Here is a 22,316-nt window from a genome sequence, read left to right on the forward strand (position 1 = left end):
CTGCATCGTTTTTAAAACTACAGGGGCCTGTTTGCAATTTTACCAACCCCGCCGTCGACTTCGCCGGAGTGTGGCCGGAGAACACGATTCCGGCCACCTCAGGCCGCCAAACTGTCCAGATCACAACTACACCTCACCAGGAACATATTCATGCAATCAAATCATTATAATCATTCATGTTTTGGCCGGAAATTGGCCAAGAACATCGCCGGTTTCCGGCGAACATCGAAAATATTCAAATCACAACTCCCTTCTCTACAGACCTCGTTGGTTCATGAAACTTATACGACTGGATTGCTAATTTCACAGAGAACACAACCCACTATAACACAACATCAATCTATCACAGAATAAGAAACCCCCAAATTTCAATTAAGAACATTCATACGGGTTATAAACCCTAATTTTAAAATTCGAAAATCAAACTCAAATTTGAACATGTTATTGAACTCCAAATCAGACGTATGACATATGAAAATCATCAGGAAAACAAGCTCTACAACATGCAATCATCAAATCATACAAACAATCATCCGAACAAAAATTCATATTTTTAATAAAATAAATTCACAAACAAATAAATTTTTAGAAATTAAACCTTTGATTCTGCAGTGAAACAAAGCTCAGAATCTGATAGAACACCTCAAATCCTTCTTTTTGGTTACTCAAGCTTTAAAAACAGAGATCGGTAACGCCTTCGTTTTGCTGTTTGATTCTTAGAACAGTTTATGAATATAAGATTTTTCTCTGTAAAATTATATAATTATATGTCTGCAAATGATTTTTATACGAAATAAAATACGGTAAAAGGCTATTTATAATTACGAAAAATTCGTATCCCGTTGGATCATTCCGGATATAAAATGGTACGTTTATTTATAAAAACTGATCCAAACGGTATCGGTTTTCGGGATAATTATCCAAATCAGTACAGCTTGTACTGCGGTCTTGGTCTCAGCACCCAGTTACACGTACTACGAAGTGATAATTGGGATAGTTTAATAAAAAGCTCCCGTTTATCGAAAATACGGGTTTTATTAATTTACCGAAACGAATATTGTATCGAAAATGTTGTGCCGGGACTCGCGCAGGACAAACCGTACGCCGGATCGAAAAAGTCGAAACATGGAAAATGCTCGGAATATTACAATTAGGTTAGGAAGGAGTTCTCGGAAGAGTTTCGGGTTCCAAAAACGTAACAACGGTTGATGTCGGTTGGTTCCCGTTTTTATAAAATAAATTTTAATTACCCGAAAAAAGATTTTAAAAATTTCATATGATTCTTATAAATCTATAAATCAACATAAAAATAATTAGGAAGATATGACAATTATCTATATTTTATTTTGGACATATAAAAATTAAAATACTCAATTAATATTATTTTTGAATATTCAAGTACATATATCACTTAACAATTAACTCACAAAATAGATACTGAACACACATAATAATTATTTAATAGTAAAAATAATTACACGTTATATCCCGAATATTACATCTAGAGTAAAAATGTGGAAGGGAAGACCCAAGTGCATTGCTGGTATTAAGTAATATGCATCGAAAAGCAAATAAAATATTTTCTTGGTGACTTTTCACACTCTATGATTACTGGAGAAATACTCTGATAATAGCATAAATTCTGATGAGCAGTCGTGACTCACTTACACTGAGAAGCCACTGTAAAATGGAATTCAAAAAGATGCATAAAATTAGCACACAATAGTTGAGGTGGACTCATGCATGAACTAATTCAACAGTAGGTTTCAGAATAATGACAGCTCTTTAGCAAAGTTTTAGTTATGCCTTATTTCTAAGATGTACTGAAGTGAATCAGACTTTACTCCTTGTCTGATATTTAGCTTAATGCACACACTAAACACTCCATATGAATGATGAAAATCACTGTGGTGATCTATGTTATTTTAGATGAACAGTTATTGTGTCACATTACATAAATTCTGAGGACAAGTTCTGATTGCATGTTCTGATGATTAAGTTCTGAAGAATATAAATCAGAATTTGTGTGAGGACTTACTAAGATAGGCATTCATTTTTCGAGTTAAGAAATTATGTTCTGATGACCGTTAAGTTCTGATATAAGTCTAAGTTCTGATATTAAAGTCTGATTCTTTACTTGACTTATTTGTGGATAAAATTTAAAAATAGTCTCAGTTTACACCTGATATGTTGAAGTGGAAGATTAACAGTCACTATATTTAGGGATAGTGGTACTCGTACATGAACAGTCAACTTTTACTTGCTTCTTGTGCCCATTAAACCATGTTTTCTCTTTCCAATGAATGTTTTTCTTTTTCCAAGACTGGGGAGACGAGGTAGAATAAATTCTACCTGTCAACATTAAATTTCTCTGTGTCTCCTGGCATTCTTTTGCCTATATAAGCAACCACTCCACAACAGCCTTCCCATCAAATCTTTTCTCACAAACTTACCTTCATACTTTTTCTATCAAAAACACCATGGTCAGATACAACATGTTTTTGAACTACGAAACCTTCAATATGGAGCTAAGCTGTGCCGATTGGCAGCAGGAATGGCACATCACTGCCATTCCTGATGAAATATGGGACTCTGTGCCCCAGGAGGTACTCACCCACCCCCTGTTCTTCTATATGGATTACCATCGCCATCTGGAGCGATTGGAGGAGGAAAGCCTGGAAGCTCTCCGCCAGCAAGAGCGAATCATTCGACTCGCCATTCTGTTTATCGAGAGTAGGAAGAAGAAATGATTTATTTTCTTCTTCCTATTTTTCTTCATCATCAGCCTTGCCCTGCTTCTTGAGCTAGGACTAAGGCTGTTGATGTTAGGTTTAGCAGCTTAGGGAAATCTTGTATGAATTCTGATGTAATTTCAATTTCATGAATGTATTCTCTTGATATATTAAATGAAATTTGTTTTTGTTTCAAGATTTTGTCTCTAAGATATTTTGTAATGCATTGATAAATCCTGATAAATATTCATATTCTGATGACCATATAATTTCTGTTTTAATTTAAGTTCTGATTTTACTTTATCAGTACTTACTCATCTGATTTATTTTGGTCATTTTCACTTGATTTATTTTCAGAATATTAATGTTGCAGTGAAAAATAATTTAGTGGGAACAGTTTCAATTTTTAATTAAAACTGTTTCACCTTGATTAATGGAATATCTGGGTAAGTGGAACGGTTTCTCCTTGAAAAACGGCAAGTGGTATAGTAATGATTACTGTTTTCACGTGCCCAGTAACTATCCGTTATTACTACATGTCTGACAGATGTCCAACGGTTACATTTTTTTTAAAAGAGTATAAGTAAGACAGAAAGAAGATTTTTTTTTAATCTTTTATTTCCTTTCATACTTTTTCTCTACTTGCTTTTACTCTCTTTCTTCTTCTCACGTTGGTTTTTCATACAGACATTTTCTCAAACACCTAACAGGCACTCTTAAATCTCAATTTTTCACATGGCACCTAAGGATTTAATCATTGATGGAGCTAAGTTTGTTCCAAATAACTATGCTACAATTCTTGATCATGCTGAAGCTCCATCTGAATTGCATTTTGTGCAAGATCTTCTTTCACACAGTGAGATTGGGTATGCATTGACCCAGCCTTCAGTCTTTTCAAGCCAACAAGTTCTGACATTTTGGTGGACTGGGCACTTTGATAATGGTGGTACACATGGCACTCCCAGTATTGTTTTCAAAGTGGGTGATTCTTCATATGCAGTCACTTCTGGTACCATACGCAAGGCTCTACATCTCCCAGAAGGATGTACCTTTTCAATTCCAGAGGAATCAGCTCTTCAGGAGTTAATGGCCAATTTGGGGTATGAACAGAGTTTGGCAAAGCTTGGGCAGTTGAAACGGGCTCATATCAGAAGATAATGGAGCTTCTTCTTCGACTGCATCACTAAAGCTTTTGGGAACAAGTGTTCGAATTTTGATGCTATCCCTATTATGAGTCAGCACATCGGGTATGCCATTATAAACCAAACTCATTTTGATTTTGCAACTGCTATAATTGGTTTTATTGGGGATAGGATGACAGAGGATAGGAATGTTGTTTACTTTGTTAGATTCTGTCAACTTATATATACTTTTTGTACTGATGAACCTCAATTAGTCAGTTCCTCAACTCCACCTTTTAAGGTTGCAAAATGTTACTTTAATGACCTGATAAATGCTGACACTAAGAAATCAGTGGTTAGACCTTTACAGATTCCTCAGTCTGTAAAACAGATCTTAGTAAATGCTGATCCTGATACTTATAAATCTGTTTATTCTGATGTCCAACCAACAACAACCATCCAAACACCACAACAACCATCAACACCTACCACTCATTCTACTCAACCAACCCTTAGGCAATATATCAAATCCTATCTCTCCACTTCACAGACCGTTCAACCCTCATCCTCAGCACCTACTGTGAAGCCTTCATCTTCCAAACCTAAGAGGACAAAGACTGTTCCTCAAACACCTCATAAGAAAAGGAAGATTGCTTTGAGAGATGAATCTGATACTGAGGAACAGGTTCCTTCTTCAGAACCTGTTGTTAAACAAGCCGAGAAAGTGACTTCTCAGAAGGATTCTGGAATTGGGGGATCTAGGCTTCTCAAGAGGCTTAGAAGAATGACAGTTCCTGAAACTCCCAAGGAATCCAAATCTACAAAGAGATACAAGAAACAAAGGGCAAAAAGACCTGTTTCAGATGATGAAGCAGTAGCAACTCAGGAAGGGGATCAGGAATCTCTGATCTCACAGGAAAAGGAATTTGTTAAAGTCACTTCTTCTTCATCAACTCCATCTCAGGAAGCTGTTTCTGAAAAGGTCAACACACCATTTGTATCTCCTGTTGATCCAGGCACAAGTGCTGATATTGATGTTCAAAACTTGGTTGTGCCTGAAGTAATTTTCTTAGAAGCTCCAACAACAACTAATCCTTCAACAACATCTGTTACTGATGCTGTTCAAACTCCAGAGTTATCTACTACACCTTCTCTGCATCTAGATACCGATGATCAGAATTTAGGTGAGCATCTGGATATGGCTGTTGATCAGAACTTAGAACCAGATCAGCAATTAGAGGATGCTGAAGCCTCCATTGCTACTCATACTGTTGTTTTATCAGAAGATACTGATTCTGTAAGTTCTGATGCTGCAAATGCTGGAGATACTGGTGATGCTGCTCCAAATGCAGATGCTGATGCAGCAGGTCCTTCAGGACATGCTCCTCAACAAACTATTCTTAAGTCTGAACTTGTTAAGAAGTTTGTTACCAGAGAAGCACCAGTGCCTTGGAGTGAAACTCCTGCAGGACAGGAGTGGACTAAGGAATGGAACTCAGTTTCCTGTGTTCCAAATGAAAATCATCTTGCTGAGCACTTGACTAAAGCTGATGAACTGTTAAATTCTGATGATTTCAAAACCCAGCTTAGAGTCACTGCATTGAGTACTAAACATCTACAAGGTCTTCATTCAACTACTCATGCTGAGATACACAAGATTCAGGAAGAATTCATCAAACAGGAACAAGTTCAAAAGATTGATAAGAAAAAGTTCTTCCAACCTACCTTTGACAAGATTGCTTATATTGAGAAGACTCAAGAGAAACAACAAGCTCAGATTAATGATATTCTATCAAATCAAGCTTCTCAACAATCTCAACTTACTGAAATCCAAGCCTCAGTGGAATTGCTTGTCTCTCTTCTACTTCCTGCTGATGCCAAAAAGGGGGATATAATAATTAAGTCCAAATAAAAGACTGACAAGACACTGAAAGGGAAGGATAATGAAAAGGATGATCAAGGAAGCTCTGGAATGGGTAGAGGTCATAGTCAAGGTAGAGGTTTCACATCAAGAAAAGCTGAAATCACAAGTCACAGGACAAGTTCTGATACTGGGAAAAGAATAAGTTCTGCTACTGGTAAAAAGATAAGTTCTGATGAACTTTTAGATCATGATGAAGAAATGTCAAGACAGTTATTTCTTCAGGAAAATCCAGGAATGGACTTGGAGAGTTTAATGGAAGAAGAAGCCAGACTTAAATCAGAGAAAGTCACATCTAAATATGAAGCTTCTGGTAAAAAGCCACTTCCAAAACTCAAAGGCATTGTGATCAAAGAAAGGACACGTACTGAAGCAACATTGGCTAAATCAAAACCGCAGATAGATCCAAGATCCAAGGGTAAAGAAAAGGTTGGTGAACCTATCAAGGTTTATGTGCCTCCTGAGAATGAAGAAATCACTGATGAAAAGGATGATCTTGCTCTGACTTCAAGAAAAGTTCTTAAAACAACCTCTGACATGGCTCAAGTTGTTCAGAGTCAAGAAACTGTAAGTTCTGATATTCAAAAGAAGCAAGTAACCTCTGACACAGCTCAAGTTAACTTGATATCAGAAGATAGACCAAAGATACTCCTACCAGGATTCACTAAAGCAAAACAGACTCAACCTTTGAAGACTGCTGCAAGTGGTTTTGAAGCTAGAGTAGTTACTGGAAAGGAAGCAAGAGATAAAACTGGATTGGGATGTGCTGATGAAAGAAGAATACAGAACACTACCAATGATCCAACTTTCTTGAATGAACCAGGTATTGGAGCAACTCCTGAGAGATTGAATCAACTGGAATCTGTACAAATGGTTTACCATACCTACTTGAAAGAATACATCTTGTTGTACTTCATGACAGATGGTAGGGTTTATCATATAAGGCAAAATGCCATTCCATTGAAGTATTTTGAAGAATTGGAGCATGTACTATTCTTACTTCAAGTGGATGACAGATTGACAGGAACTGCTGCAAACTATTTGAAGGATCAGATTCAGAGACAGAAAAGGCTTTATTCTGTTAAGTCTGACAGCACATATGTTCCAAAGTACAGAGATCACAAGGGTGATATAGTTGAAATGAAGCCCAATTCTGCTCAAATTATAACTACCTTTCTAGGGTACAGGGCTGTGGAATTCAATCTTGAGTCTGATAAAGCTTATCTGATCAGACTGGATCAGGATATAAGAAAAGCAAAGATTAATGATCTCAAGGCTGCAATCTTTCAAATTGGTGAAGATAATGCAGAGCTTAAAGATGCTAAAAGGAGAATGATTGATGAACTTAGATACGCTGAGAGATGTTTGTTGAAGAACTATCTCAGAATAACTCCTGACATCAGAGAGATCAGAAGATGAAGCCAAGTCAAAGATCTACAACTGCTTAAATTCTAATATTTGTACAGACTGAAGTTGTTATCAGAAATTAAAGATTGGTAAAGCTTTAAGGACTGTAAGTTGTAGTTATCTAGTCTAATTCTCATGCATTTGTACTTAATGTTTTTGACATCATCAAATATCTGTTAAACTTGTATATTTTGCTAATTTACAAGTTGGGGGAGATTGTTAGATATATTTGATAATGTCATGGCTAATATGATTTATGTTTAGTTTTTTCAGATCTTACTTAACAGGACAAATCAGTACTTAACTGGGAATCAGTACTTATACTGAAAGTCAGGACTTAAGGATATCAGTACTTATATTATCAGGAGATAATCATCAGAAGATGGATATCAGAACTTAAGTGCTGAAGGACGTTCAGATAAGGATAGTAGCTGATTAAAGGAAAGAAGATCAAGATAAACATAAGAAGAGATATGAAGAAGGAATTCTATGAAGAATATAATACTTGGAAGAAAAGATATCTGATTGATATATTTTAGGAAGCAGAATTATATTCCATATCAATTAGCGATTATCTTGTAACTGTGTAGTATATAAACACAGACATAGGGTTTACACTATAAGTGTTATCATATTCGAGAAGATTATTCATTGTAACCTTAGCAGCTCTCGTGATATTTGTTCATCACTGAGAGGTAACAGTTCCATACTATAACAGAGTTTATTGTTTCAATAAAGTTTGTTTTCTGTTACTTGAAATATTAAAAGTTTGATTTGAATGTATTTTACACTGTATTCACCCCCTCTACAGTGTGTGTGACCTAACAGATTCTACAGCTTCCATCTTCACTTCCTTCTCCTTTTCCAGATCAGCAACTAATGCAATGGATCCTCCTTTCTTCTTTCTTCTCTCCATTCTTTCATCATGCTCTATCTCAAGCTCATAGGTCTTCAGAATGCCATACAGTCTCTCCAAAGTAAACTCCTTATAATCTTGTAAGTTTCTCAATGAGACTGTCATTGGTTTCCATTCCTTTGGAAGAGATTTGATAAATTTCAGATTGGAGTCTTTAGTCTGATAGACTCTTCCATGCAACTTAAGAGCATTTAATAGTTTTTGAAATCTACTAAAAATGTCAGTGAGTGACTCACTTTCTTCATTGTGAAAATGCTCATATTGCTGAATCAGGAGCTGTATTTTATTTTCTCTTACTTGCTCAGTGCCATCACAAATTATCTGTATTGTGTCCCAAACTTTCTTGGCAGTTTTGCAGTTGATGATGTTATCAAACATGTCTGCATCAACACCATTGAACAAAATGTTCATGGCCTTTTTATCTTTCCTGACTTGTTCAATGTCAGGATCAGACCATTCATGCCTTGGCTTTGGAACAGATGGCTCGTTTCCTGTTGTAGCTCTCATTGGAACATGAGGGCCTCTTTCTATGCAGTCCACATAGGCCTCATCTTGAGAAAGCATATGAAGATGCATCTTTACCTTCCAATGATGGTAATTATCTTTATCAAGAAAATGAATCTTAACTCCAACATCTTTCTTGTTCATCTTGCTGAATTGTTTTGATCTTTAAACTCTTTGTAGATTAAGAGCTTGCTCTGATACTAATTGTTAGTCCCTTAACGATATAGCAAGAATTACAGAAGGGGGGTTGAATGGAATTCTTGAACCTTTTTCTTGAAATAAAAATGTTTAACTCGATTATAGATATATTTGTTTTGATTAACACAATGCGGAATGTAAACTTAATTGAATCAAAACATAAGTAATTAAAAACAAGAGTCTTTAAAAAATTTCTGGTGGATTTAAACAATTCCACCAGAGATATATATATAATATATCGAGAGGACTCTGTGTGCAGAAATGCTCACAGCTGCTTACAAATGGAACTACTGAGAATACAGGAAATGCTAATGATTCTGCTTACAAAGATTTCTCTGTTTTTGTGTTTCTCAGCTATCTCAGTTGTTTTTCTATTTGCTACTCTCTTGGTTTATATAATACCAAGATTACAAAGTCAAAAAGACTGAACAAATATAAAATCTAACAGTCTTAAGCTTTGCTGCTTTTCGTCCTCTATTACCCAGTTAATGGGCTTCCACAGTGTGTTTGTATACATCTCGACGGCTGTATGTCAGCTTTCACTGTTCAACTGCTGTTTGAATTCTTCATATGATCATCCGTCCACTTTCAGAACATCCGTTGATGATTTAATTGATCATCCGTCGACTGCTATATTAAACATCCGTTGATAGTCATTTGATCATCCGTCGATGGCTTTGTTAATCATCCGTCGGTAGCTATTTTGGCACTTGACTCTATATCACTTATGCAGAATTACAAGACATCATTTATGTACAATTAATCAACTTATTCTGCATATCTAGTTAAAGTCAACATGACTTATATGCTATTACAGATTCTATACAAAGGTGCATACATAACTGTGCTACAAACTTATTATTACATAAGCTACTCACTCGATGGATAATAAGTTAATCATCCGTCGGGACTATAATGAGTTATCCGTCGGGACTATAATTCTTATCCGTCGAGTGCTACATAATTTCACTAAGTAAAATCTACTTAGATGTTTTATTTATGAAATCATCAAGTACACAACATATTCACAACAATACCATAGTTTTTTTACAGGGTAACGAGAAGTCAATTTTGGGAATCATAAGAGTGCTTTAGTGCTTCCAACTGCTTTCTGGCCTAAAGATTAATTTTCAAAAAGCAACATTTATTCTTATCACATTCTAGAAGAAAAAATGGAGTATTTTGCAGTTAAGTTGGGTTGCAAGGTAGGAACCTGGCCTTTGGTATATTTAGGAAGTCAAATTGGTATTAGCTCTAGAAAGGCAATCTTTTAGAAGCCTTTAGTGGAGAAATTCAAGAGCAAGTTAGCCAACTGGAAGAGAGATAGCTTGAATCAAGCTGGAAGTTTGTCTTTAGTTAACTCAACTTTGGACAGTCTTCCAGTATACTGGTTTGCCTTGCACAAAGTTCCAGTGAAAATTTGTAATCAGCTGGAAAGAATTAGAAGGGATTTCTTTTGGGAAAATTCGGCAGAGGATAGAGGAGATAAATGCAAAAAGATGTAACTAATATCTTGGAGTTCAATTTGCAAATTAAAGAAACAGGGGGGATTAGGCTTGAGTTCTTTGCAGCATAGAAATTCAGTGTTGCTTTGTAAGTGGTGGTTTAAATAGCAAGCTGAGAGAAAGGTGGCTTGGAATATGTGGTTAAGAGATAAGTATGGTTGTGGCAAGGGTGAGGGTAGATAGATATTGAGCAGTCAAAAATCATGCTCAGTTATGGTACAGGACATATTAAGGGCAGTTGCTAAGTATTCTGAATCTGGTTATTTAAGGCCTGGAAATTTGAGGTGGATAGTTGCTGATAGGGAATCAGCTCTTTTCTGAGAAGATCTTTGGTTCCAAGATAGAACTATTATGGATAGATTTTCTAGGTTATATAGCATTTCTAAGCTGCAGCAAAAGAAAGTGAGCATATTCAAGGTTTTATGGGATTGTTATGATAGGAGTGGTGAAGTCTTCTGGAAAAGGAAGTTAAGGAATTGAGAATTAGAGGATTTGAAAGAGCTTAGTGTTATAGTGGACTCAGTTCATTTGTCTGCTAATCAGGATAGGATTATTTGGGTCCCAGCTATGGATGCATATAACACTAGGGCTGCTTATGAATTATTGATCAAAATGAAGTAGAGATTGTGATGACTGGGAGCATATCTGGAAATATAAAGTGCCTGAAAAATTTAAGTTGTTCTTATGGAAAACACAGTTTGAGATTGTCCCAACAAAGGTTTGGTTAACTCATAGAATTTATATTTACAATAAGTGTAAATTTTGTTCACTGTGTGGTTTGGATCAGGAGTCCCATGAACATTTATTTTGGACGTGCATTTTCTTAAGGAAAATCTGGGTTCTAGTATTAAGTTGGTGGGGGATAGTTTCAAAGGTATATATTGCAGACTGAGCTTCTATGTGGAGGTCTAAGATTTTTTTTCATCATGAAGGCCTTAAAAAAATTTGGAATAGTGTTTTATTGCCACTTTGTGGACAATCTGGTTACATAGGAATCACTATGTTTTTGATGATAAATCTCCAGATTGCAAGAAGGTGTATACTTTGATTCAAATTAGAGTTTTGGAATGGTGTTTGGATAATGAAATTATCAATTCTAAGATAAGTGTTTGGTGGTTTACTAATCCAACTGGGGTGGTTACTGCAAGTGAGGAAGACTCGTGGAGAGATTTTGTAAGAAAAAGGTAATTTTGATATTATGGCATTTATAGATGGAAGTTTTAAAAAGGATGTTAAGGGCAAGATACTAGTTGGCATTGGTGGATTAGTTTAAAATGTTGCAGGAGAAAAATTATTGCAGTTTGCTGGCCTGCATCATTTTCTAGTGTGTTGGAGGTGTAGGGCTTTGCTTTGAAAGTTCTACTTAAGTTACTCAAGGATAGCATTTGGACTAGGAAACATATATTGGTGTTATCAGATAATGAGAAGTTAGTTAAGGAGACTGATTTGGATGTTCTTAGGTAAAACTTTGGAATGATAAACTTTTAGATGTTCAGTTAAAACATATTAATAGAAGGTGGAATGAAATTGGAGATGGACATGCAAAAAGGGGTATTTTTATGAATAGTCTAGAGGTGATTAAATAGGAGAATTGTTATTTATTAGAAAATTAATTTTGTTTTTAGGACTTGGTAGATTTTAAGCTAGTAAATTGTATAGGTATAATTACTAGTAGGGTAATTATTTTATTTGGGGATACTGAAAAAGTTTTTTTAAGATTCCTTCTTGGAAAACCAGACGGTTGCGTTGGGGAATAGTTTTGAGGCTGTAGGGTTTTTATGACAGTCTCTTGGGGGATTAACTGGAGGTAGTATATAAGAGGACTTTATGCATGTAGACATCACACACATTTGTCTCTTCAGATATTAGAGAAAAGTTCAGTCTAGGGTTTGCACAGTCTTGCAGTAGAGTTTTAATGGAGGAAGAAAATATCAATGTCAATGCAAGGTGACTGATGCCAAGTAAGGGTGTGGTTAAGTGCAATGTGCACAGAGTAGCAGTTTTAGGAGAATATAATGATAAGTTGATTTCAAAAATCTTATAATAAGTTGATTTTAATAAAAATAGGAGAAATAATAATAAAAAAAGGAAATTTAGAAAAATATGAAGATGGTAAATTGATTTAAATAGAAAGTTGAAGTTTTTGGAGAATATTATGATAACAAACTTGATTTTAAAAATCTTAATGGAAGATGTTGTATAAACTTTAGGAGAATATTATGATGATGATGATAAATATTTATAGATATCCGTATTTGTAATATTTCAGAGATTAAAAAATAGAATATAGTAAGTTGATTTTAGGAGAAAGAGGAGATATTGTAGTAAAAATGAAATTTATGAGAATATCAATATGGTAAGTTGATTTAAATAGAAAGTAGAAGTTTTAGGAGAATATAATGATAAGTTGATTTCAAAAATCTTATAATAAGTTGATTTTAATAAAAATAGGAGAAATAATATTAAAAAAAGGAAATTTAAAAAAATATGAAGATGGTAAATTGATTTAAATAGAAAGTTAAAGTTTTTGGAGAATATTATGATAACAAGCTTGATTTTAAAAATCTTAATGGAAGATGTTGTATAAACTTTAGGAGAATATTATGATGATGATAAATATTTATAGATATCCGTATTTGTAATATTTCAGAGATTAAAAAATAGAATATAGTAAGTTGATTTTAGGAGAAACAGGAGATATTGTAGTAAAAACGAAATTTATGAGAATATCAATATGGTTAGTTGATTTAATTAGAAAGTAGAAATTTTAGGAGAATATAATGATAAGTTGATTTCAAAAATCTTAATGAAAGATTTTATAGAAATTTTAGGAGATAAAAATTAGTTTGAGCGGCTCTCCTGTCAAACACAATTCTAATGAAAAAATTATTAAAATTTAGATAAAATTTAGTTTGTGCCGCATACCCGTCAAGCACAATACTAATGAAAAAATTATTTAAATATTGATAAGATTTATTTTGATCCGCCCTCCCGTCAAACACAATACTAATAAAAAAATATAGTAATTTAGATAAAATTTAGGTTGAGTCATCCTCCCGTTAAATACAATACTAATAAAAAATTATTATAATTTAGACAAAAAATATATAAATATTGAAAATTTAAATAGATTTAAACCTCTAAAAATAAAGAATATTGTATTGGATATCTTTATATACACTCAAGAGCCAACGTCTTGCAAAATTAAATAAAAAAAGGGAGTACGATAAACAATTTTAAAGATTTGTATATCAAGGGTCTATCGGCCCCTTTTATTCCCATGATAATTGGTCTTTCCCGACTCTTTGCATGCAGAGAATGTTTAAATATCATACATATTTGAAGAATCTTCATTTATATATAGTTGTTAAAATTTTCTTTTTTTTCTATTTTGAATGTGTTAGCAGCAACTTATTTTTCTTTTGTATTTTGAATAATTTAAAATAAGTTTTAATTATTATAAGTATTTCAAATATGTTAGTAGCAAATTTTTTTATTTTGAATAAATTAAAATAAATTTTAATAATTATAGCCTTACCTAAAATTTAGGACTTTAACTCTAGAGCTGACGACGACATGCAAAATTTAAAAAAAAGTATGTTACAATAAACAATATTAAAGATTTGTACATGGAAGGTCTATCGACTTCTTTTAACTGCATGGTCATGGTTCCTTCCCGGCTGTTTGTATGCAGAGAATTGTTTAAATATCATCATTTTTAAAGAATCTTCATTTATATATAGTTGTTTTAATTTATTTATTTTTATATTTTGAATATATTAATATTAACATATTTTTCCTTTTTATTTCGAATAAGTTAAACTAAGTTTTAATTATAAGTTTTTCCATTTCGAATATGTTAATAGCGATTTTTTTTTCTAATCTATTTTGAATAAGTTGAAATAAGTTCTAATTATTAGAAGTTTCGGATATAATTTTAATAAAATTCTATTTCAATATAAACTTGAATTTTATTTCTACTTTTACATGAATTTGGATTTTATTTTTTAAAATATAGAACCTGAATAAAGAAATTTTATACTCTATATAAACTTGGATTTTATTTCTACTTTTACATTAACTTGAATTTTATTTTCTAAAAGATAGGACCTAAATAAGGAAGTTACAATTTTTTAGTGAACTTCAAATTTAAATAGGAAATTGCGATTTTAATTATTTGAGAAAAAGGTAAAAATTTGTTTAAATAAATTCTAATTATCTTTCCTATTAATTTGAAATGATTTGAATAAACAAATTCTAAATATGATTGATTTCTAAATATTTATTATCTTCCCTATTAATTCGAAATAATTCGAATAAACAAATTCTAAACAGAATTGTTTTCTAAATATTTATTATCTTCCATAATAATTCAAATGTATAAAAGGAAATTTAATTTTATTGAATTAAAATCGAGAAGCTCTAGAAAAATAGACAAATAATTATCAGACGATTCTGGAGCTCCTCAGATTTTCCTTTATATATAAAAAGACTAGTCGAGTAAGCCGCGCACAGTAGCCTAATTTATTTTCTTAAAGAATATAATATAGATTAAATAATCAAAACTTAGGAAAAAATATAACTTTTTACATATTAGACAAAAAGGATACGATTAAATTACTACGATTTATATCATATAATCGTGGGCAGACATCCGTTGAAAATTCCAATTGTAATGGTATTTAATAATTTCAAACTTCTGATACGATATGAAACTTCAGACTTTATACATATTAGACAAAAAATATGATTTAAATATTATTTAATTACTACAATTTATATCATATTTTCTTGGGCCGACGCCCGTTTTAAATTCCTCCGAATGGTTTTCAATATTTTCAAATTTCGGATACGATATATTCTAGATAGGATTGACTTCTAAATATTTCATATCTTTCCTATCAATTAAAATAAATAAATTCCAAATAGGATCGACTTCTAAATATTATTACATTCCCTATTAATTCGAAAGTATATAAGGAAATTTAATTTTATTGAATTAAAATAGAGGAGCTTTTTTTCCAGACGATTATAGAGTTTCAGGGGGTTTTCTTTTTAATATATAAAGATTTATTTAAGTTAGTTGAGAAAAAGGTAAAATTTGTTTAAATAAATTCTAAACATGATTGACTTCTAAATATTTATTATCTTCCATATTAATTTGAATAAACAAATTCTAAATAGGATTGATTTCTAAATATTTATTATTATCTTTCCTATTAATTCGAATAAACAAATTTTAATTAGGATTGACTTCTAAATATTTATTACATTCCCTATTAATTCGAAAATATATAAGAAAATTTTATTTTATTGAATTAAAATAGAGGAGTTCTAAAAAAATAGATAAATAATTTTGAGACGATTAAGGAGCTCCTGGGGATTTTCCTTTATATATATAATAAAAATATTGATTTGAAAAAAAAAATCAAATGTGAAGAAAGGACACACAAGTAATTGATAATTAAAAAGTAAAAAGTAAATGTGTTACTCGTCTAATTTTTATAAAAAAATTGTTAAATATTTTAATTGAAGAAAGGACACGCAATTACACGTATATAGAATATTTTATTTTTATTTACCTCTTCCTTCTTTTACTTATTTCTATTCAATTTTTATAAATTAAAATAAAAAATTGAAACAAAATTAAAAATGATAATATTATTTAAAGTTATTAATTCGCATCTTTGTTGTTATCCCAATTATGTTATAAAATAACGCAATCAAGAGTAGTATAACATATATATATAAAATTAAACAAAAATATCTGAATTCAATTGCCAAAACAAATTTAAAAGACAAAAAAAATAATTAAAAAAAAATCCGATCCCCTTCTGCTCCGGTTCTTCTTGTTTCTCTTCCGGTGACCCTCTGTATATATATATATATATGCCATAATTTATCTGTATGTATGAAGTGATCACCATACTTTAAAATTGAACAAAACAACACTAATTATAGTTACACGTCCTCTTGTATTGTCTGAAAAATCTCCATCAAAATTGCTAGTACTAGTTAAAAGAAGAAAGATCGTAAATTTTGGGGGAAATGTCGTCGACGTCAGCTGACGTAAGCGGAATAATGGACAATGCGAAGGAGCTGGATCGAGTAAGGAAAGAACAAGAGGAAGTACTTATTGAGATCAATAAGATGCACAAGAAGCTTCAATCAAGTTTGCTCCCCCCCCCCTTTCCTTTTTCGTTTTTTTTAATTCTTGGCTTTTTAATAAAGTTTCGATTTTTATGTGTTTTTTGTTTTATGTATATGTGTCTATGTAATGATTGGTTTAGTTGATCATGTGGATATTTGTTTGGTTCATCATATGGATATTTCATTGCTCAAGTTGTGTTTTTTTTTTGGTTAGGTGATTGTAAAAATTACACCTTTAGCTTGTTTTGTACTTAATTGTTTAATATGGTTTGATGAATAATTTTATAGGGCCTGGGGTACTTGACTGCCGCTATCTCGAATTCCGGTTTTCTGTGGTGTTTATTTGATTTTATGTTGCCCGCTAATACACTGACATGAAAGTTTAGACCTTTTTTTATTAGTAGATTGTAGTTAAAATAGTTAGTAGCTTTTTCAAAAAATTTATGTAAATGTGGATTTGTGTTGTTATCTAGCAAAAGATCATGATGCTTTGATGATTCGGGGATAGTCTAGGGGTAGAGGTCTATGCCTCTTCCGCATCAAAAGGTCATGGGTTTGAAATTCAAAAATCCGCATAGGGGTAGTGGCCAACTTTAACAACCTTGTGTGCCTATCATAAATATAGATGCTTTTAAAAATTATGTGTTTTCAAACAATGATTTGAAGGGCTGTGATAAATAAAGAACTTCTGTATGTTCTTCTGGTATGATTCCCAGTGATATGTCACTAAATTGCATGCTTATGTGGCACACTTCTGTTTTAGCTTATCTGTCCTATATAAGATTGTCATGATATGTGAATGTTGGCATTTGGATGCAGCTCCTGAGGTGGTTGAGAAGCCTGGTGATAGTTCACTATCCAGGCTCAAGATGTTGTACACTCAAGCAAAAGACCTTTCTGAAAGTGAAGTGAGGTATGCATGTTGTACAAACAGATGCACAGTTATTGTTTCTATAGTTCAAAAATTGCTTTAGAAAAATATTTTTTTTTAAGTTAGGTCCAGGGACGGGGGCCTTTTGTAAATGTGCGTGTCTAGGTTGAGTGTAATATTACTTAAACTTGTGTGAAGTATCTGGCATCCTACTTACTTTCCATCTTAGTGATTCCTGTGACCTTTATATATGATACATAAGTAACTGTTACTTACATCCATGCAGTATTGCCACTCAGTTGATTAGTCAGATGGATACTCTGCTACCCTCTGGACCTCCAGGGCAACAACGAAGAAGAGTAGGTGGGTTATATAAGTTATACAATGTTATTAATTGGATGTTGTCTTGTAGACTAATAACATGTGTCTATTTTTATAAACTGTTGTCTGTCCTAGTTACTGTAAACATATACTGTAAAGAACCTGAAATGTTCAACCCTTCTATTCTTCTTAAATTTCCTATTTAAGTACTTGTCTTAATTAAAGATATATCATGTGAGGCTGATTATGTTTCTAGTGTATATTTAAAAAGTTTTGATTGTATAAATTCCTTATTAATTTTAGATGAAATGATATATGGTATGGTCAATTATATGTACTAGATTTGTACCCGTGCAATGCACGGGAAGTTTTATTTATATTAGTTATGATTTTTTTATTCATTTTTTTTGAAAAATTATTAGTTAGAATTGTAAAATAATATCTATATACATTTTTTTAAGTTTAACCTTTTGTTATTTTAATTATTGTTATATATTTTCACGAAATTTCATATTTTTCTAAATTTAAAATCTTCAAATTGTAAAATATTTTATTTTTGTTACTCTATATTGTATTATATTATACGTTAATAGTTTTCCGTTTTCTTATAAAAATTGTAAATTAATATATTCGAATCCCAATCACAATTTTAGCTAAATAATTTTTGATTTAATAACATTTTTTAATACAATTATACTAAAGAATAATTACTAATTATACTTGTAGAAGGACGATAATAAATTCTTCACACCAATTTTTACTTTTTATATAAAAAATTATAAAATTATTTCAATCCCGTTTTTTTTTGCAAAGTGAATTTTAAATTAATATTTTTTTGAATTGTATATCATACAATCAAAAAGAATAATTACTAATTATACATTTTGAAAAAACTTTTAATTATTATTAATTATTCCTAAATTATTTAATTTTCTAGAAATATATAAAAAAATTATTACTTTAGTCCTCTTAGTTTTAAGTTCTTGTAAAATAATATATTTTAATTTCGTTTATTTTTGCAAAGTGAATTTTAAATTAATTTTTTTTTTAATTGTATATTATACCATCACAAAAAATAATTACTAATTATACATTTTGAAAAACTTTTAATTATTATTAATTATTCCTAAATTATTTAATTGTCTAGAAATATATAAAAAAATTATTACTTTAGTTCTCTTAGTTTTAAGTTCTTTTGTCATGCATTTAATATAACCTATGACATAACATATCTTGCTCTCCCCGTACACTTAGGCACATCACCAGGCGTTGATTTTTCTTATTTCTTTACATGTAAATTACTAATCTACCCATGACGACCAAACCATATCACCAAAACTCCATTACTCCAATTATATATAGGATATAATTCAACTTGTACCATTTTTTAGTCATAGTTGAAACGGTGAAACGGTGATTTCATTTTAGAGGTGCGTTCATTATTTATGTATTTTTAAAGTTTTTCGGGTCTATTTCTACTGCAGAAGGTAACGAGCAAAAAAAGAAAAGAATAAAGGGTGATTCAGATATATCAAGAGTTTCCCCTTCGATGCGGAACCACCTGGATGCCCTTGCAAGTTTAAAGGGTGAACAGGTATGCATTGCCTTGTGTAATACAGCGCAGATATGTCTGTAAATATCACACAGTGTACTGTATCACTATTGCTGTATGGTCTGTTTACTTTACAACACAGAGACTGTTACTATAATCTTTAGCCGAAATCCTAATTTTGTTTCTGTCTGAAGCAATTAAGTATATTGTTTCAGGTAGCAGCTAGGGTCAGGCTAGAGGATGCAGATAAAGATGATTGGTTCATTGTCAAAGTAATTCATTTTGATAGAGAATCAAAAGAGTAAGCTTACTTTTACAGTTCTACCCATGGGGCTCAATAAATGTAATTTATGTTTTAACTTCCGCTTTCCCCTTGGCACTTCCTGCCAATGACACAATTGCACATGAATTGTAAACTGATGCCTAATAGGGGAAAACCTCCTTGCACTGTAGGTCATGTCATGATTCAGCTGGTATTTACCCATTATATAGCTTGGAATATATTGCTCGGAAATATAATTGCAAGTGTTATACTATTTAAATTTTCTTCGAGAAATTATAAAATTTTGTGTATACGCCTAGTTAATAGTATGAGAATAATAGGAATTCTATATTTTTATTAGCATTATATAAGAGAGGGATTAGTAATTTTTTTTTTCATTTGGATAATTGTTGGTTTAACTATTTATAAATGACAAGTGAAAAAAAGTCTATATATAAGATAGTATTTGGTTTCAGTGTGGTAGGCTGGCAAGTCACAGATTGTAGTACACATAGTATTTAACTCTATATTGAATTGTCCTTTTTACTCCCGCACAGATTTGAAGTACTTGATGAGGAACCAGGCGATGATGAAGACAGCACTGGACAGAGGTAGCCATTTTTTCGTAACTAACTTCCCTTTGCAATTTAATAAAGCATCAGACATATCTTTAATGTTATTGTTGCACATTGTGCATACTTTAGTCCTAAGTCTAGCTGATACAACTTCAAATATTTTATGTAAGTTCATACTCCTAATTTAGATCTACTCTAAAAGATAACAGTATTACTACCTCCGTCCGCCTCAATTCTTTACATTTTTTTCCACATGCTTGACACGCATTTTAAGGCAACTATAAAGTATAGTTCCGGAATTCATTTTTAAAATTTTCTTTTTTTGTATAAAAATTTGAACATTGTATTTTTATGTAGAAGGAAAAAAAAAATTTAAAAATTATGCAACTACGTTTAATAAGAGTATTAAAGTGCGTGTCAAGCCCCTGTCCCCCAATGTAAAGAATTGAGGGGGACGGAGGGATTATATGGCTTCTGGGCAGTCTCTGTGGTGTTCTTGGCAATGAAATATATACTATAGTTTATATTTCATAAGTGGTTATGCGGGTGTTATTACTAATTAGTAATTAGTATCCTGCACAATACCATGCACAATACCAAGTATGTGGCCAAATGTGACTTGCATTTTAACTTTCGAAGAGTAGCATTTACATACTCTTGAAGCTCGATGCACTGCTCAATTATCTAGTGTTCTTTTACATTTTTATTAAAATTGTTTTTTTTCTATAATTAATTAAAATTATGGGTTTTATGATCTGCGATGCCACTTATTGACGTTTGTGCATCCCTAGTCAAAAACTTCCATTGTGAACTGATGTATTCCTACAGAGTTTCATCACTCATTATATATAAATTTTGTCTGACAAAGTGACAGTATAAATTGTGATGTTACTATAAATTATACTGAACTACAAAATTTTTCTTTTTGATATATGAACTAAAAGAATTGCTTTATCCGTTTCCCTGGATATATTAAACCCTCAGTTTTCAGGACATGTATGTGTCTGGCCTATTAGGTTCAGGGCCTTCGGTTCAACACTCCAGCACTCAAATGAACAGATCTCAGTATATGTCAATAGTGTGTTAGACTGTGGTTGAAACTACACATTTACAAGTCATTTTTATTAGTAACAGCATATCATTGAAAAATGTGGCCAACTATTGAGTTATATTTAATTCTTATATTTTCTTCCTAATATATACAAAATAGTTAATTTCCCCTGCTCCACTTTTAAGATGAAGATATCCTCCATATGGACAATGAATGAGAATGCAGAATTCGGTTCACTATTTTGTTTAGGTATAGTATTGCTGAATCCTTGTGCATCCAGATTTTTTATTTTAGTTGCTTAATTATTTTCTCTTTTTTGGATGGTTACATTTTGTAGTATGCTAGTATTAAAATTCACATTGGATATAAGCAATTGAAATGAGGTTCTTGTGCTTGTGTTTAATCACAGTTTATCACCATAGTTGATAATATATTATAATATGATAATGCAATTTTCAGAAAGTACAAGTTGCCTATGTCACATATTATTCCTTTCCCGAAGCGAAATGATCCATCGAGCGCTCAAGATTTCCCTCTAGGAAGACATGTTTTGGCAGTCTATCCGGGAACAACTGCATTGTACAAAGCAACTGTAGTCCATACTCGAAAAGTAAGTTTATCTAAATGCTTTAATCTACATGTAGTTTTGCATTACCTTCGCTGATATTTTAACCAATCTTACATTCACCTGGGATGCTTGGGGTGATATCTTAACCACATTACAACTTAGCAGAGGAGGATTGACGAGTAAGTCACTTGTCTCTTGTCCTAATATAGTTACAGAAATTTTGGGTAAATAAATCTATTAACATTTACTTCGTTTTTAGTTATATTTTGGAATTTGATGATGACGAAGAAGATGGATCTTTGCCTCAAAGATCTGTACCCTTCCACAAAGTAGTTGCTCTTCCTGAAGGACACGGCCAGTAAATGTAATTTTGTTAAGGGGCTTTTATTTATACAGTCTCAGTAATGATTGCATTGTCACCTTTCAGTCTAGATGTTGAGCTGCTCCGGAAAACATTAGCTCTGGTAGTTATGTAAAATGTATGTTATTCTTGTTTCCGGGGCAAACCACTTGTATCTATTGTGTTATACTAAAGTGTAACAAAACATTAGATGTGTAGTAACTGTTTATCGACAGAGCTTTATTTGGAATAGTATCTAAAGATGTTTATGACATAAATTTTAGAATACCAAACTGTTCATTTCTCAAGCAAGTTTCCAAAT

General features: G+C 32.1%; 1 protein-coding gene across 1 annotated transcript; it reads left to right on the plus strand.

Annotated features, from left to right (window-relative positions):
• Nucleotides 1–16,103: 16,103 nt before the first annotated feature.
• On the plus strand, nucleotides 16,104–22,302 carry LOC141712088 (SAGA-associated factor 29 homolog A-like). Its single transcript, XM_074514885.1, has 9 exons — nucleotides 16,104–16,476; nucleotides 17,274–17,367; nucleotides 17,612–17,688; nucleotides 19,131–19,240; nucleotides 19,414–19,499; nucleotides 20,018–20,071; nucleotides 21,546–21,696; nucleotides 21,820–21,833; nucleotides 21,914–22,302. The coding sequence occupies exons 1-9, from the start codon at nucleotides 16,353–16,355 to the stop codon at nucleotides 22,014–22,016; spliced, it is 813 nt and encodes a 270-aa protein (XP_074370986.1). The 5' UTR covers nucleotides 16,104–16,352; the 3' UTR covers nucleotides 22,017–22,302.
• The last annotated feature ends 14 nt before the right edge of the window (nucleotides 22,303–22,316 follow it).

Source organism: Apium graveolens, chromosome 3 (assembly GCF_009905375.1).
Source record: "Apium graveolens cultivar Ventura chromosome 3, ASM990537v1, whole genome shotgun sequence".
Classification (NCBI taxonomy): domain Eukaryota; kingdom Viridiplantae; phylum Streptophyta; class Magnoliopsida; order Apiales; family Apiaceae; genus Apium; species Apium graveolens.